Source organism: Myotis daubentonii, chromosome 1 (genome assembly GCF_963259705.1).
Source record: "Myotis daubentonii chromosome 1, mMyoDau2.1, whole genome shotgun sequence".
Lineage (NCBI taxonomy): Eukaryota > Metazoa > Chordata > Mammalia > Chiroptera > Vespertilionidae > Myotis > Myotis daubentonii.
In genome coordinates, this window is record NC_081840.1 from 158,078,698 (window position 1) to 158,096,033 (window position 17,336).

Consider the following 17,336-nt stretch of genomic DNA (forward strand, 5'->3'; position numbering starts at 1 on the left):
ACACTGTGAATTGATTAACTATAATTCTGCTCCCCTGGTGTCTTTGAACTGAACCTTGCCTTATCCAGGCCAGCACAGAGTTAGTCTTGGAGACCCTGGCCCAAATGGATGAGTTGGAGGATTTTCTATCAAAAGACAAGCATGCAGATCCTGATTTCACCAGGAAATTGTGGGCCTATCTGACCATCAACCAACTCCTAGCTGAGCGGTAAGAAGTACATACACCACAGGGATTTGCAAAACTGGATGATTTGCCTTGAGATTTGGAGGTAATACACAAAAAGATTAGAACCAAGAAATGCAGCAAATTAGTGCAGGGTTTAGATGATTAATTTCCTCAGGTTCCAAGCACTTCAACTAAAGCTGAATCACCCTTATTTTCTTTTGTTTTGAGGTTTAGCATGCGTAGAGTAAAGTGTGTAAAGTGCATTGACCTTAAGTGAACAGTTTAATGAATTTTTATATTCATTATCCATGTAATCAGCACCCAGTTCTAGGAATAGAAGACTTTTTTCATCTCTGAAGTTTCCCTTATTCTTCTTCCAACTCAACCCCCACCACCACCTCCAGCAGAAATCACTGTTCAGCCCTGGCCAGGTGATTCAGTTAGTACAGGAGTGTCATCCTGTACACCAAAAAGTTGCAGCTTCATTTCCCAGTCAGGGAACATACCAAGGTTGTGGTTTCAATCCCCAGTTGGGACATATAGGAGGCCACTAATCAATGTTTCTCTCTCACATTTCTATCTACCTATCATCTATCTATCATCTATCATCTCTTCTCTCTCTCTAAAATCAATAAGCATATCCTTGGGTGAGGATTTAAAGACAAAAAAAAAGAAATTACTGTCCAGATTGTGTCACCATCAATTACTTTTGTCTGTGACTGAATGGGTTATTGTCCAAAGAGAAATCAACAATTATGTGATTACTAGAGGCCCAGTGTATGAATTCGTGCACAGATGGGGTCCCTCAGCCTGGCCAGCAATGGGGGATTGGCAGGAGCTCACTAACCACCATGGGGCAGCTCCTGCATTCAGCGTCTGCCCCCTGGTGATCAGTGCATGTCATAGCGACCAGTTGGTTGACCAGTCATAACAGTCACTTAGGCTTTTATATATATAAATGATCTCATATAAGGAAGGGCTCCATAATAGTCATCTGTTTCATCCCTGGCTTCTTTGCTGACCTGCACTGAAACTCTCCAATATAGAAACTATATTTCTATGGGTGGTTCTTTGACCACCTGCTTCAGAGTTACATATAGGTGTTGGCTAAAATTATCATTCCTGAGACCACTCCACCTGCTCTATCAGATTCTCAGGGAAATAGAACAGATCATCTGAACTGGGTTGGAGAAAATGAATATAACTAACTACTCACAGAGAAAATCCATGATGTCAATCCTATCTAATAAAAGAGAAAAATGGTAATTGGCGTACGACGATACCCTTTTCATTGGCTAATCAGGGCTATATGCAAATTAACTGCCAACTATGATTGGCAGTTAACTGCCAACTATGATTGGCAGTTAACTGCCAACTAAGATTGGCAGTTAACTGCCAACAAGATGGCGGCTAATTTGTATATGTAGGCACAATGCAGGGAGGTGAAAGGGAAAGCAGGAAGAAGCCCCCTGCCACTGACAGTGATCGGAAACCCAGTGGGGAGCTAAGAGCTGGGGGGCAGGGCAAAGGCGGCCCTGGGGCCGCCTTTGCCCTGCCCCCCAGCCATGATTGGAGAATCAGGCGCCTTTGCCACCGTGGCCAGTGATAGCAGGAAGTAGGGGTGGAGCCAGCGATGGGAGCTGGGCACGGTCGAAGCTGGCAGTCCTGGGAGCTAGGGGTCCCTTGCCTGGGCCTAAAGCGGAGCCCACAATCTCAGGGCCGCTGCAGCTGCGGGTCCCCGCTGCCCGGGCCGGATGCCTCAGCCAGAGGTGTTAGGCCTGGGCACGGGCGGAGCCTGCAACCGCGGGGAGCTGGGGGTCCTCTGCCCAGGCTTGACACCTCTGCCAGAGGCCTCAGGCCTGGTCAAGGGGCCGATCCGGTGATTGGTGATTGGAGGGTGATGAGGGTCAACTCCTCTGGCCGAAGCATCAGGCCTGGGCGGGGGGCGGAGCTGGGGATTGGGGGGATATGATGGTCCCCTTGCCCAGGCCTGAAGCCTGGGTCAGAGGCGTCAGGCTTGGGCGGGGGGTGGAGCAAGCGATCAGAGGGAGATGGGGGTCCCCTGCCCAGGCATGATTCCTGGGCCAGAGGCCTCAGGCCTGGGCGGGGGCCAGAGCCAGTGATCGGGGGGAGATGGGGGTCCCCTGTCCAAGCCTGACACCTCTTGCGGAGGCGTCAGGCCTGGGCAAGGGGCCGATCAGGCGATCGGAGGGTGATGGGGGTCTACGCCTGAGGGCTCCCAGTATGTGAGAGGGGGCAGGCTGGGCTGAGGGACACTCCCCTCCCCACACACACCCAGTGCATGAATTTCGTGCACCGGGCCCCTAGTAAGATTATAAAACAGACACATGGCTGTAAGCTGTGGCTTTGAAGTGAGCAAGAAATATTTCTGTCCCTTTACAGAAGCACACTGGATGCATTTAAAGGTAGCTAGTAAATTGCTGCAAAAGTTAAATATTGATTTTCAAAAAACAATCCCTGTAAAACAGACCAGTGCTTGCTGGAGGGTGGGTGGGAATGAATAGGTAAAGCACAGAGATTTTTAGGCCAGTGAAGCTACTCTGTATGATCCTATCCTGTTGGATACATGTCATGCATTGTCCAAATCCATAGAAGGTGCAACTCAAGGATAAACCCTAATGTCAACTGTGGGCCTGCGTGATAATGATGTGTCAATGCAGGTTTATTGATTATAACACATGTGCTTATGTTGGGGATGTTAATAATGGTGGTAAATCTCTGTAATTTCCACTCAGTTTTGCTGTGAACCTAAAATTGCTCTTTAAAAAATCATGTCTATTAAAAAAAAAAATCCTTAGGACTGCATGACTAGATAAAACACTAAGTTAGTTCTCTTTTTCCTTGTGGTCCCCAGGGTCCTGGCTGGACACTGGAAGTGATGGAGTTGTGGGAGTTTACCTCAGCCTTAAATAAAGTGACGCTGTATAATATCTCTATGTCTTGAATACAGAAGCCTGGCTCCTACTGCTGCTGTCAAAAGGAAAATTACAAAAACAATCCTGCAGATGTCACTGGAACATCACATAGTGACCCCACTCACTGCCATGGTGATTGAGAATGAAGATGGGAATGAGCGCATGCTGGCCGACGCCCCTCCACAAGACCATTCTTGCTGCTCAGGTCAGTGTTTCAGCCTGGAGGGGAAACACTAAGGGTCAGCTTCCATAGGCTTAATAAAGGTCCTCGGACCTCTGCCCCTCTCCCACTCCCAGTCCACCTCTAGCTCCCCGGCCTATGTGTGTATCTCCTCCCTCCTCCCCCTGCTGAGCTCCTCCTGCCAATTTACTTTAAGGATAATTTATTGCCTTGATCTTCAAACATTTTTGCTCACATGTTTTCCGAAGGAATTTTAAAAACTTATGTACCCCTTCATAAGTTTTAAAAAATCAACATTAAAATTTATTTCCCCTTATTTAAGTGCCTGCAATGAATTCAATGCCTGGCATGTTGTAAAGGTTGAACTTTTAAAATGAAACTGTGGTATAACTCTTTTAAGTGTAGCCAATGAAATTGAATACCTGGTTTGAGACTTACCATCATCCACAAAAAAATACGTGAACAAATTCTATTTTCATTATTACAAATTTTATAGTGTTCTTTTTTTCTAGTCAAACTTATATTTCCATTCCACTTCTCTGGCAGAATCATATCCTAACATATTTTTATGCTTGAAAGTCTTTTGTTGATAATCCTTTTCTTCTGCAAGGGAAATATGTATACAAATTTAAATCTTTTCAATTTCTTGTGACCATAAGATTCTGAGTGTTCAAAGTTTTCTTCTGGATTGAATTTTATGAAAATTACTATGAGTAGACAATTTGTCAAAATAATATACTTTAAATTTTTATATACATAGAATGTCCTATTTTCTTGAAAATCATCTTTTAATGTGGCTGACTGTATTTTTCATGTATATATGGTAAATGTTATTCATTAGTAGATTGAAAAGAGACAAGATTCAGCATCAACTCTACTTTTTAAAAAATTTATTGGGGTGACATTGGTCAACATGATCATATAGATTTCAGGTGTGGGTTTCTATGTTACAAGATCTGTATATTGCATGTGTGTAACTCCACTTTTTTAAAAAAGTGTTTTATGGGTGTAAGTCCTGATAAACACTAGAGATTTTGATAAGTAGATAGGAATAGAAAGCACTGGCTATGGCAATGTCATTCATTTACCTGAACTTCTTTGAAATTACATGACAAAACTCACATATGGATCTATATTGAAATATCATTTTTTAACTTATTTTTATTGTTCACAGTATTACAGATGTCCCCCATTTTGTCCCCTCCCTCCAGCCCCTATCCCACCTCAGGCCTTCACTATTCATTACCTGTGTCCATGGGCTATACATATAAATTCTTTGGTTAATCTCTTCCCATCTGTTCCATGCATCTATGCCTCTGGACCCATTTTGTTTATCAATTTATTTTGTTCATTAGATTCCACATATAAGTGAGATCATGTGATATTTGTCTTTCTCTGGCTTATTTCGCTTAGCATAATAATCTTTAGGTCTATCCATGCTGTTGAAATGGTCAGAGATCCTTCTTTTCTACAGCCTAATAGTATTCCATTATGTAAATATACCACAGCTTTTATTTTTAATGATATATCAGATGACAGCTTGGGCCCTACTCCAATTCTGTTGAAAGTAAGAATTGGAACTATCTGACTTTCGAATGAATTTGTTTCCCAGTCATTGGAGTAATTGTTTTTTTGGCACTACACCAATTTTCAACTGGATGCTTTGGTTTCTGGGAGGCATTTGATGAAGGAAAGCAGGAGAGAGTATGCCTTCTGCTTGTAAACTAGAAGAAAAGAGTGTTCTTAGGAAAAAGTGTATGTGAAAGCTGAGAACCTAGAAATTGCCTGAAAATTATCCCTGATCTCTGTGCTCTGGGGAAAGTCCCAAGGCATATCCAAGGGGGCTGTAGCCAAGTTTAAAAGACTTTGGTTTTTCTCCTGCTTCCTTCCTCTCTTTCTTGAGGACTCCTGAAACATAGTCTTGAAAATGACCTACATACACTAACGGGGACATTATCTGGATTTTTAATTTTGTTCAAGTTAGTTGCCAACTATACCAGGGTGGCCTGGGATTCAAAGAACTCTGACTTCTGGGCTCCTGTTACATTAGTCTGGGGCCTCACAGCTTAATTTCTCTAGATCAGTGGTTCTCAACCTTCCTAATGCCACGACCCTTTAATACAGCTCCTCATGTTGTGGTGACCCCCAATTTCATTGTTACAAATTGAACATAATTAAAGCATAGTGATTAATCACAAAAACAATATGTAATTATATATGTGTTGTCCGATGGTCTTAGGCGACCCCTGTGAAAGGGTCGTTCTACCTTCAAAGGGGTCGCGACCCACAGGTTGAGAACCGCTGCTCTAGATAAACTAGCATATCTAGGTGACATTGTATCACCTAAATAAAATGCCTAGGTGAACTGGTATTTGTTTCTCAAAGACAGGAGACTGGATATCAGAAAACAAAATGAAGTTTTGTAACCAGTAGGATAACCTCTTTGGGAAATTACGCTGCTCAGATTGTTTTTTGGTAGGTGATTAGGAATGTATCAGGATGATGTTGACCATAATCCAGGACTTCTCCAGCGGCTGGACTGGACATTATCGCTGCAGCCTGTGCTGAAGACATGAGGTCCTTCCCCAGCTCCATGGGGCAGTCCCTCTGCTGCAACCCCAGCCCAGGTTCCAGACTCTGGGGGGAAAACCCACAGTAGGCCCACAGCATAATGACAGAGGAAGCCCTACAAGAGAGAACTCAGGAATAAAAAGGATGGGAGGAGATTTAACTGAGAAAGACCTTAGCTGAGAACCTCTGGGGTCTGAATGAATAATTGTTGAAATTGTAAGAGACTTACATGGAAAAGTAAGCTTGGAAACTAATGGATACAGGTTTTTCTACCCAGGTGCCCTGTATTATGGCAGCAAAGTTGCTCCAAGTCCACTCCCATCTTGGGTCCACCCGTCACCAACACCAAGGATCCCAATGCCTGTGAAAGGAGCTTCTGTACTTGAGAGCACTCCTCCTCCACATGTGATGAGAGGTGAGAGAACTTCAACATGGCTTTCACATCCTTGGTCTCAATCAGATCATAATCTATGGGGCACATCTATCTATCTATCTATCTATCTATCTATCTATCTATCTATCTATCTATATAAAAGGCTAATATGCTAAGTGTCTGACTGTTCCGCTGTTCCACTGTTCAACCAGTAGCTATGACGCGCACTGACCACCAGGGGACAGATGTTCAATGCACAGGCATGGAAACATGGAACAGACTGGTGAATCTCAGAGGGAAGAGGGGAGGGGGAAGGATGGGAAGAGATTAACCAAAAATCTTACATGCACACTAGAGGCCCAGTGCACGGATTTGTGCACCGGTGGGGTCCCTCAGCCTGGCCTGCAGGGATTGGCTGAAACCAGCAGTCTGACATCACCCGAGGGGTCCCAGATTGTGGGAGGGTGCAGGCCAGGCCAAGGGACCCACCGATGCATGAATCTGTGCACCAGGCCACTAGTATATTATAAATGCCTAAGAAACTGTTACAACTGGACAACTGGATGACCAGCCAGTAGCTATGATGCACACTGACCACCAGGGGCAGACGCTCAATGAAGGAACTTCCCCCTGGTGGCCAGTGAGTTCCCACAACCAACCTCCCACAGTCCCTCCCCCCGAACCCCCCAGCCAGCCAGCCCCGATCAGGACTAGGTAAGATGGCCCCAGTCAACCCCAATTGCCAGCCAGGCCGAGGGACCCTATCTATGCAAGAAAGTGTTCACCGGGCCTCTAGTATGTTAATAAAACCACTGTGCCTTGGTAAACTAGGTGACTTTTATAGGTATCACTGCCTTCCATTGAAAGAGGAAAACTCCAGCCGAAACCGGTTTGGCTCAGTGGATAGAGCGTCGGCCTGTGGACTGAAAGGTCCCAGGTTCGATTCTGGTCAAGGGCATGTTCCTTGGTTGCAGGCACATTCCCAGTGGGAGATGTGCAGGAGGCAGCTGATCGATGTTTCTCTCTCATCGATGTTTCTAACTATCTCTCTCCCTTCCTCTCTGTAAAAAATCAATAAAATATATTTTAAAAAAAAGAGAAAGAAAGAGGAAAACTCCATGTTAGTCAGCTTGGCCACCATAACTAAATACCATAGATTGGGTGGTTAAAACAACAGAAATTTATTTTTCACAGTTCTAAAGGCTGAAGTCCAAGACTACACTGCCGGCAAGGTTGATTTCATTTGTTTTGGCTTGTAGGTGGCCACCATCTTCCTGTGAGTTTACATGATCTCTGGAGAGAGAGATGGCAGGCAAGCTCACTGGTGTCTCTTCTAATAAGGACACTGATCCCATCATGGAGCCCCACTCTCATGATGTCATCTAAATTGCCTCCCAAAGCTTTTCCTGTGCCGCCGGGCAGAGAGGAGTGTGGCCTTCTCCTCTCCCCGCATGGTGTGTGCTCTACACTGACACCTGTGTGCTCTGAAAAGGGGGAAACATCTGGCAAAATCGTCAGTTTGCCTGCTGTGTTCAAGACTCCCATTCAACCAGATATTGTGAACTTTGTTCACACCAACTTGCGCAAAAACAATAAACAGCCTTATGCTGTCAGTGAATTGTCAGGTCATCAAGCCAGTGCGGAGTCCTGGTGTATGGCAGAACTGTGGCTCGAATTCCCAGAGCCTGAGGTGGTGGAACTCATTGTTCTGGCCAGGGTGCTTTTGGAAATATGTGTCATGGGGCCGCATGTTTGCACCAACCAAAACCTGGCGCCGTTGGCACCTCAGAGTAAACACAACACAGAAACGATACGCCACCTGCTCTGCCCTCGCTGCCTCGGCCTTACCAGCACCGGTCATGTCTAAAGGTCACCGTATTGAGGAAGTTCCTGAGGTTCCTTTGGTGGTTGAAGATAAAGTTGAAGGCTACAAGAAAACCAAGGAGGCTGTTTTGCTTCTTAAGAAACTTAAGGCCTGGAATGATATAAAAAAGGTCTATGCCTCTCAGCAAATGAGAGCTGGAAAGGGCAAAATGAGAAACCGTCCTCCCATCCAGTGCAGAGGACCTTGCATCAGCTATAATGAGGACAATGGTATCATCAAAGCCTTCAGAAACATCCCTGGAATTACTCTGCTTAATGTAAGCAAACCGAACATTTTGAAACTTGCACCTGGAGGGCATGTGGGCCATTTCTGAATTGGGACTAAAAGTGCTTTCCGCAAGTTAGATGAGCTGTATGGCACTTGGCGTAGAGCTGCCTCCCTCAAGAGTAACTACAACCTTCCCATGCACAAGATGCTCAATGCACACCTAAGCAGAATCTTGAAAAGCCCAGAGATCCAAAGAGCCCTCCAAGCACCACACAAGAAGATTCACCGGAGAGTCCTGAAGAAGGATCCACTGAAAAACCTGAGAATCATGTTGAAGCTAACCCATATGCAAAGGCCATGCGCCAGAACACCACTCTTCACCAGGTCAAGAACCACAAGCTTCAGGTGTATAAAGCAGCAGCAGCAGCACTAAAAGCCAAATCAGATGAGAAGGGGGTTCCAGGCAAGAAGCCTGTGGTCGGGAAGGAAGGAAAGAAGGCTGTGGGCCTTAAGAAGCAGAATCAGCCTTTGGTGGGAAAAAGGCTGCAGCTACCAAGAAACCAGCCGCTGAGAAGCCTGCAGAAAAGAAACCCACCGCAGAAGGAAAGAAGCCTGTGGCAAAACTTACATTTGTTTATTCCACAATGGTCAAATCACATTGGATGGCTAATTTTGAATAGAAATATGATCAAAGGCAATGAGAAGAGAAAAAAGTTACCTTCCAAAGGTATCCCACCTATAAAATGGGGATGATAATACCTCCCCTACAAGGTGGTTATAAGGTAAGTTCCCGGTTCCCAGTAGAAGCTCAATAGACACTGGCTACTCTTTGGTCCATAGACCCCAGGCCCTAGGAATCTATAAAATCAGTCATGGGAGCCCTCAATCTACTTTCACTCTAATTAAGATTTAGGATGCATAGACCAATTTACAGATGATGTTTCATTCCTGTTGCCTAGAAGCCTAGAACTATGTCAACTCCATGTGACAGCACTGAAACATTTGCTTAAGAGAAGGTTTGATTGCTGGGCTCTGGGTTAATTAAAATGACAAAAACAATCATTACCTTTAACAAAAACAGTTTCCTTCAAACAAAATGTTTCAAAAGTCCATATTTGTGTAGAAGAAGGAAGAAGAAAGCATAACTACGTGATTTTTATTTTTTATTTTTAAGGCGTTAAGAACCTTTTGTTGTTTTTAAATGATGCCCTCTAGTGCCCAGCTCCGACACAAAATCAATTAAGCCAAGTACTTACTGAAAACAGCATGAGCTTGGTGGTGTCAGGGACACAAAGAAATACAACGTTTTGTTTCTGCTCGGATAAGATTATTCTCGATTCTGAGTTTCAAAACACACACTTGAAAATGAAGGAGCATATCAGAGTGGTTGGGAGAATGGGCTTGTCGTCAGACAGCTTGGCTGTGAGTCATAGCTCTGGCACTTACTAACTCCATGGTGTGCCCTTGGGCAGGCGACCTGTCCTCTGCAAGGAGAACGAGTTGAATTAATGTTTGTAAGGAGCTTTGCGATGGTATCTGGAAAACAGCAGCCTGTAAATGGATGGCAGCCAACTCTTCCAATTTTATTCTGGAAAACACAGCCACTGCAGTGTTCAACTCAAACCTTCTTCTTCAATTCCTTCAATTCCCAAGGCTAGAAGCCTGGCAGAGCTAAATTGTTCTTCCCACTGGTTACCAGATATGGTGGATTTTACCAGATGTCTCCAGAATTTTTGCTCCTTTGCCAATCCCATTCACCATCCTAGTTTCTTGATTTTTGCATTTCTTGCCTGGGTTACTGCCATTTTAGCTGCTAAATGACCTTTCTATGTCAACTTAATTTATACGGTAACCACATTTTTCCTAAAGTGAGAGTCAAATCATTTATTCTCAAAAACATTTAATAGTTATCCAACAGAATAAAGGTCCGTTCTTTTGCACAGTGTTCTCTGGTCTCCATCGCCCACATTTTTAGTCTAATTTTTTTCTATATTCGTCAACAACCCATCCTTAGTAAGTCACATTGAGTCACTTTCTAAACAAATCATCAACTTTTCTACCTCCCTGCCATTCCTCATTCTGTCCACTCAATAAAATACCTGTCTTTCCTGTGTCTTAGTCTTCCCCTCTTCTCCTCCTATCTTTTATATATATATATATATATATATATATATATATATATATATATATATATATATAATTGATTTTCTTTACAGAGAGGAAGGGAGATAGTCAGAAACATCAATGAGAGAGAAACATCGACCAGCCACCTCCTGCACATCCCCTACCAGGGATGTGCCCGCAACCCAGGTACATGCCCTTGACCGGAATCGAACCTGGGACCTTTCAGTCCGCAGGCCGACGCTCTATCCACTGAGCCAAACCGGTTTCGGCTCTCCTCCTATCTTTAAGACTTAGTTCACAAGCCAAGTTCTTCATAAGGCCTTTCTCAGCTTTGTCAGGTTGAGTCAATCATTCTTACGTCTTCATTCTCAGAGCATTGTGCTTGGGCCATTATTGTATCATTTACCTATTCTAGCTTACATTCATGGTTCTATCTGCTTCCTTAGAAGAAAAAAATAATGTTCTGTTAAAGAACAAAATTCATTCACGACATTTGCTAAGCATGGTGAGGAAGATTTTATGCAATGGGGTTTGGCGGTGGGGAAAAGAGATTTCACTCAACTGCAAATACAGCATGGGAAAGTGGGACTTTATAGACAAGGAGTAGGGTGGGGGTCAGTGGATGAAAGATTTCTAAGAGGAAACAAGCATGGGAAGGGGGCTTAGGCTAACACCCCCAACAAGATTCTTGCTGAAGGCAGGCTGGTGTGATCAGACATCACTTGAGGGGCAAGGGAGATAGTGAGGGAGATCAGATATGGAGGATGGGGTTTCTGGTTAAACTGACTTGGCAGGATCCTTGCTAAAATAAACAATGCAGAGATCAACATGGGAGTCCAAAAATTAAGGCCTAGTTGACAAGTTCAGGGGAGCCTGAGTAGAGTTTGGTCAAGAAGAGAATCTTTGTCACTCCTTCATTACAACCTTACTTTCCTGAAGGCCATGACTTAGCTATGGCTGCAGCAAACATGGCCAGATTTAGTGTTTTGCACATAGTACCCCACCCCCACTAAATATTTGTTGAATGAGAAAACAAATAAGATCAGCCAAAATAATGATGTCTAGTAACAAAGGAGTACTTTCTTGGGAGCAGCTTGATCCTTCAATGCTCTGGATTAACACTCATCTGTATGCCAACAAATAATATTGTCTTCTTTATTTTTATGTACTGTGTATGCCTGATTAATAAAATACATATCTTATTATCTATCTATATACTCACTGTATATATATTTACACATATGTAGTATACATGTGTAATATATATATATATATATATATATATATATATATATATATATACACACACACACATATATATAGTATGGTTGTGTATGTTTTATTCATTTTATCTCTAGCCTAATGCATATGTGATAGTTACAGGATAAGTATCCACTATATTCTTAACATAACTTAAACTTCCGATGGAGACTGTATGAGAAAAGGACAGTGGATATGGACCATTGGGCCCCCAGTGTGTAGAACAGTACCTGGCATATAGTAGAAACATAATATGTATTTGTTCTTGTTAAAGATGTTTAGGAATAAAATACTTTTCAAAACTCTCTTCCCTTCTATGATTTTTAAAAATATTTTCTTTGTGTATTTTCCAGTTGAAAATGACCCACACTTCATCATTTACCTACCAAAAAGCCAAAAGAATATTTGCTTCAACATTGACTCAGAACCTGGAAAAATCCTCAACCTTGTTTCTGATCCAGAATCAGGTAAAAGAAAAAAAAAAAAGTATTATGTTTAAATTAGAGAATTTGATCTTTGCCACCCTACACTATCACTGCTTGGAATTTCTTTCTCACCTTAATATAAGTCCTATATTTTCCAAACTTGGATAATTAGTGAGAAATAAATTATAAATATATTCCTAAGTGTTTCAACTATTACCGATAAAATACACTCCCTCAGTATGAACTAATGTTTTGTAATATAATCCTATCTAATAAAAGAGAAACATGGTAATTGGCATATGATTGCTACCCTTCCCATTGGCTAATCAGCGAGATATGCAAATTAATTGCCAGCCAAGATGGCAGCCGGCAGCCAGGCAGCTTGAAACTAACATGAGGCTTGCTTGCTTCAGTGACGGAGGAAACCAACGTTCCCTGCCTGCCTTGCCGGCCTCTGAGCCTGCAGTTTGGAACATTGTAACAAATATAGAAGCTAAAGAAAACCCCAGAAACCTGCTTTCAGTGAGCCCGGGATCTCAGAGCTGGAGTTATACATTGTTTCGATTATAGAACCCAAACAAACCAGATATCTGCTTTCAGCAGCGGAGGCCTAAGAGCTGGAGCCTCAGAGCTAAAGCTGGCCCAGAATTTAAAAAAAAGAAAAAAAGGAGTGGTTGGGAGCTTCCGTCACCCGCCAGCCTGAAAACAGCCCTCAGCCCCTCACCCAGACTGGCCAGGCACCCCAGTGCGGACCCTCACCCTGAAGGGTGTGTGACCAGCTGCAAACAGCCATCATCCCCTCACCCAGGCTGGCCAGGCACCCCAGTGGGGTCCCCCACCCTGATCCAGGACACCCTTCAGGGCAAACCAGCCGGCCCCCACACGTGCACCAGGCCTCTATTCTATATAGTAAAAGGGTAATATGCCTCCCAGCACCGGGATCAGCATGACAGGGGGCAGCGCCCAAACCCCCTGATCGCCCTGCGGCTCTGTGTGTGACAGGGGGTGGGGCCACAACCTCCCTATCCACCCTGCTCTGTTCGTGACAGGGGAAGGCGCCCCAACCTCCTGATCAGCCCTGCTCTGTGCCTGATAGTGGGGAGCTCCCCAACCCCCTGATAGCCCTGCGGCTCTGTGTGTGACAGGGTGCGGCGCCCCAACCCTCCAATCGGCCCTACCCTGAGCGTGACTGAGGGTGGCATCGCAACCTCCCAACCCACCCTGCTCTGTGCATGACAGGGGCGGTGCCCCAACTCCCCAATTGGCCCTGCTCTGAGCCCGACCAGGGGCTGCACCTAGGGATTGGGCCTGCCCTCTGCCACCCGGGAGCAGGCCTAAGCCAGCAGGTCGTTATCCCCCGAGGGGTCCCAGACTGTGAGAGGGTCAGGCCGGGCTGAGGGACCCCCCTTCCCCCCTATTGCACAAATTTTTGTGCACCAGGCTTCTAGTTAAACTATAATAAAGCTAGTTAATAGTGAGAGCTACAAAGAAGAAAGTGTTATGTAAATCCTAAAGCAAAGTAACAATAATTTCCCATATTGTCAAGTTATATAAATTTGTATTATGGTACCCACATATGAAAAAAAAAAAATGGTACACAAGAGAAAGAAAAAAAGCTTTTTTTTTTTTTTTTTTTACTGTAGGGATTTTGGTCAATGGACAACTCATTGGTGCTAAGAAGCCCAAGAATAAAAAACTAAGCACCTATTTTGGAAAACTGGGATTTTATTTTCAACGTGAAGATGTGAAAATAGAAGTTAGCACTGAGACCATCACCTTGAGCCAGGGCACCCGTACGTCATTCTTATCCTGGTCTGACACAGCTCAGGTCATTAACCAGAGGCAAGTATTCTTATGTGTGGATTCGGGCCTGTCCTTGACACATTACATAAATAAATCCCAACATCCACGACATAAACATAGACCTTAAAATCATCATTTTAAATATGAAGAAGTTGGTGTTCAGAAACATTTTTGTTGCCCACTCCCCTGCTCCTGGCAGCAGGAATCCTGTGTTTTGGTCACCAAGTATCTCAGTGCTAGCCTCATGCCTAACATATAGTAAGTTCTCAATAAACACATGTTGGGTAAGTGAGTGAGTCTGTCAACTGAAATCCATAGCTGACTCTGTGTTGGTTATGTCAGAAACGCTATGATTGTGTCCTAGGAGTAATATTTTCCCACAAGTATCTGTTTAAGCAAATATATATTGACAGAACTTCAGAGCTGGGAGTTAAAACAGGATTTTGTGAAAAAACCACGGAAAAGGTTTTAGAAAACTAGTGGAATCATACTGGGAGGAATGACAGTTCATATTAGGGGTGAGAAGGATGACTTTCTAAGAAGAGTCTGTTCTGGAATTAATTCCATTTCAACTTTCCCACTAGGGTGCTGGTCTCAGTGAAGAAAGAGAAAACTGTGACGATTACCCTGGATAAGGAAATGTCATTCTCTGTGTTACTTCATCGTGTTTGGAAGAAGCATCCAATCAACGTAGACTTTTTGGGGATCTACATTCCCTCCACAAACAAGTTTTCACCTAAAGCACATGGACTAATAGGTAAAGTGTTGATCAACCATCTGACAAGTGTGGAACCACGCTAGGGCTTGATTATCTTTGGAAAATGGTGATTAGAACTTGGGGAAGTGACAGGTGTGGACTGAAAAGCGCAGTATGTATGTTCTATGCCCAGGTCCTAATTTATAATGGTGTCTGAGTGATGGCACAAAGAGGCCGTTGCCATTGGAAGAAACATTAACTGTTACTCCCAGTTTCTCCTAGAAACGAAGCACAGCTGGCCATGCAGGGCCACAGGAGGAAGGACAGGTTTGGTCAGGGAAGCAGGAGCAAGTGATAAGTTCACACAAAAGCCTTCATAGGGGTTTCCATGGAAAGACAAGACAGAGCAGGGTAGATCAGAGTTGGCTATTGTGAACAATTCCTATGGGCTTTGGGGGCTATAGAATGGTCTCTAGTTCCGGGGCATCTGGCCCTGGAATGATTTCTTCTGGGTTATACAGGCCCGGTAGCAGAGATGTGGCTCTGGGTTGGTTAGTTGTATACCCAAAGCATACTCCTGGTGGAGTCCTTTGCTGCCTTTCAGAATTGGCTAGCCCTGGGGTGGCAGTTTCTCCCCAGCCAGACACGATTTTTAAGATGTCAAACATCCTAATGTATAGAAAAGAAAAAAACATGATCAAATCAGCCCAACATAGAGGTGCAGGGTGACTCAGTAATGTTATCACCAGGACCTTTGTCCTTCCAAACAAGGTTTTCCCAGAACCAGGATTTCATCATCATGAACTGGGCAAAATAAGAGATGGGGCAAATAAATCTTAAGTTTTATGCTGAAAAAATTTTTCTAATTAAAGAGGAACAAACTGGCTTAGGACGTCTGTGATGACAAGCAGGGTAGCTAGGCCAACTTTCCCTACTTTTAAAAGAATGGTTCCAAAATAAGCACATGACACCACAAACAAACCTGTGTCTGTGACGTAAGCTCTGCTCTCAGGTGCTGACCTGCACCCCCTACCCCAATCAGGGCATTCGATTTTATGTCTGATCCAATAGATCAGCCTCATATGTAAAGTGACGATGAGTGAGCAGCATGGTCACTGTACATCTCCCCCATCACTGTGCCCTTTTCTCTGAGTATGTCTTTCTACGCCAGAAATTCTGGAGGGAGGAGCAACTTCGTAGCTTGGATCAAATGACCAGCCTTTCGTTTTATTTATTCTTGGGTTACACGTGAATCACTGTCTGGACTTTATTTCACTAGGCCAGTTCATGCATGAGCCAAAGATACACATCTTCAATGAACGACCTGGGAAGAACCCTGAGAAGCCAGAGGCGAACATGGAGGTGAAAGGACATAAGCTGGTTGTCACAAGGTAAGCCTCAGATGCATATGACAGTGACAAATAGGGCTCCCACTAGGATAGGACTCACACAGCATTACCTGTCACACCAAACAACTCATCAGGAATAGGCACATACATAACATTTGCAGAAGGACACTGCCGCTCCACCATCTGAAATGAAAAGGATGACTACATATATAAATATGTACATGAAATGCCAAAATTAATTAATCTGTTGTTCTCACCTTCCTATATTAAAAAGCCCCATGCTCACTAGCTGGATAATTGAAAAAGCTGACCAAAAGTGGAAATTGTATATATACCCACATGCCACTGTGCTAGAGAATGTCTATTTTTATATTCAAGCTAGAGCCTTCTTCTTGAGTGTGTGAGGTGAAGCCCACTCTTCAGAGTTGTGTTCCCGCCTCCTTTCCGTTTCTAAGTTAATCTGTACTCTTTACCTTGCTGGAAAAGTCCATATTGGTCAGTCTCAGTAAGGGATATTTGAATTATCTAATATCTGGACTCACTGTTTCTGTCCTTCCAAAACTCAGCCCAGACTCAGATGACTTGGGGAATGGGGAAGGGTGAGGGCAGGCAGGTATGGCGGTGGAAGGGGCACAAAGAACAGCAAGGGGGAGAGCGGGTCTCCTTTGGAGATCCGCAAGCTGGCATGCTTTGGTCTGTGCCCTAACCAATCGCACCATTTTCCTTGCAGAGGTCTGCAGAAAGATTACCGAACAGATAGAGTATTTGGAACAGATGTTCCCTGCTGGTTTGTACACAACAGTGGGAAGGGTTTCATCGATGGCCACTACAAGGATTACTTTGTGCCTCAGCTCTACAGCTTCCTTCAATGGCCTTAAAGGTTTTTAGTTTTGGAAATTAAATGTATATACATTTTCCTCTGCCCTTTGCATTCATTTTTCAGTTTGAATAATATTAAGACCTAACCAGATATTAACACATCTGAAGAAAATAAATGCTTTGCAAAGAAGCTTTAGGATTTTGTTGTGTCTTCAGATGCTAAGGTGAGTTCATCAAAGCGATGCAAGGAAAGCTGCTTTGGCAAGTCAAGCTGGCATCCAGGCAGAGCCCTAGATTTGGTATTTACTGGGATTTCATTGTTCTTAAATGTCAGATCCTCAACTTTGCAGGTTGAGTACATTTTTATGTTGTCAGTGAAGTGAAAAATTCAGCTATGAGGTTATATGGTGAATGTGGAATAAGAACAGGGGAAGTGACATATATTATAAGGAATTGGTTCACATAATTATGAAGACAGTCCAGAATCTGCAAGATAGGCCAGCGGTGCAGGAGACCCAGGGAAAGCTGATATTCTGTTTC

At 43.8% G+C, this 17,336-nt stretch overlaps 1 protein-coding gene and 1 pseudogene across 1 annotated transcript in view; both read left to right on the forward strand.

The window, feature by feature from the left end:
• Window positions 1-16,899, forward strand: part of ITIH2 (inter-alpha-trypsin inhibitor heavy chain 2) — a 41,301-nt gene extending 24,402 nt beyond the window's left edge. The window contains exons 14-21 of the mRNA XM_059663864.1: window positions 69-208; window positions 3,138-3,307; window positions 6,132-6,269; window positions 12,057-12,170; window positions 13,772-13,970; window positions 14,516-14,688; window positions 15,908-16,019; window positions 16,708-16,899. Coding sequence (XP_059519847.1) covers window positions 69-208; window positions 3,138-3,307; window positions 6,132-6,269; window positions 12,057-12,170; window positions 13,772-13,970; window positions 14,516-14,688; window positions 15,908-16,019; window positions 16,708-16,855 — 1,194 coding nt within the window. The 3' untranslated portion in view covers window positions 16,856-16,899. The remainder of the gene's footprint in view (window positions 1-68; window positions 209-3,137; window positions 3,308-6,131; window positions 6,270-12,056; window positions 12,171-13,771; window positions 13,971-14,515; window positions 14,689-15,907; window positions 16,020-16,707) is intronic.
• On the forward strand, window positions 7,533-9,621 carry LOC132238045 (large ribosomal subunit protein uL4-like; annotated as a pseudogene).
• Window positions 16,900-17,336: the final 437 nt, after the last annotated feature.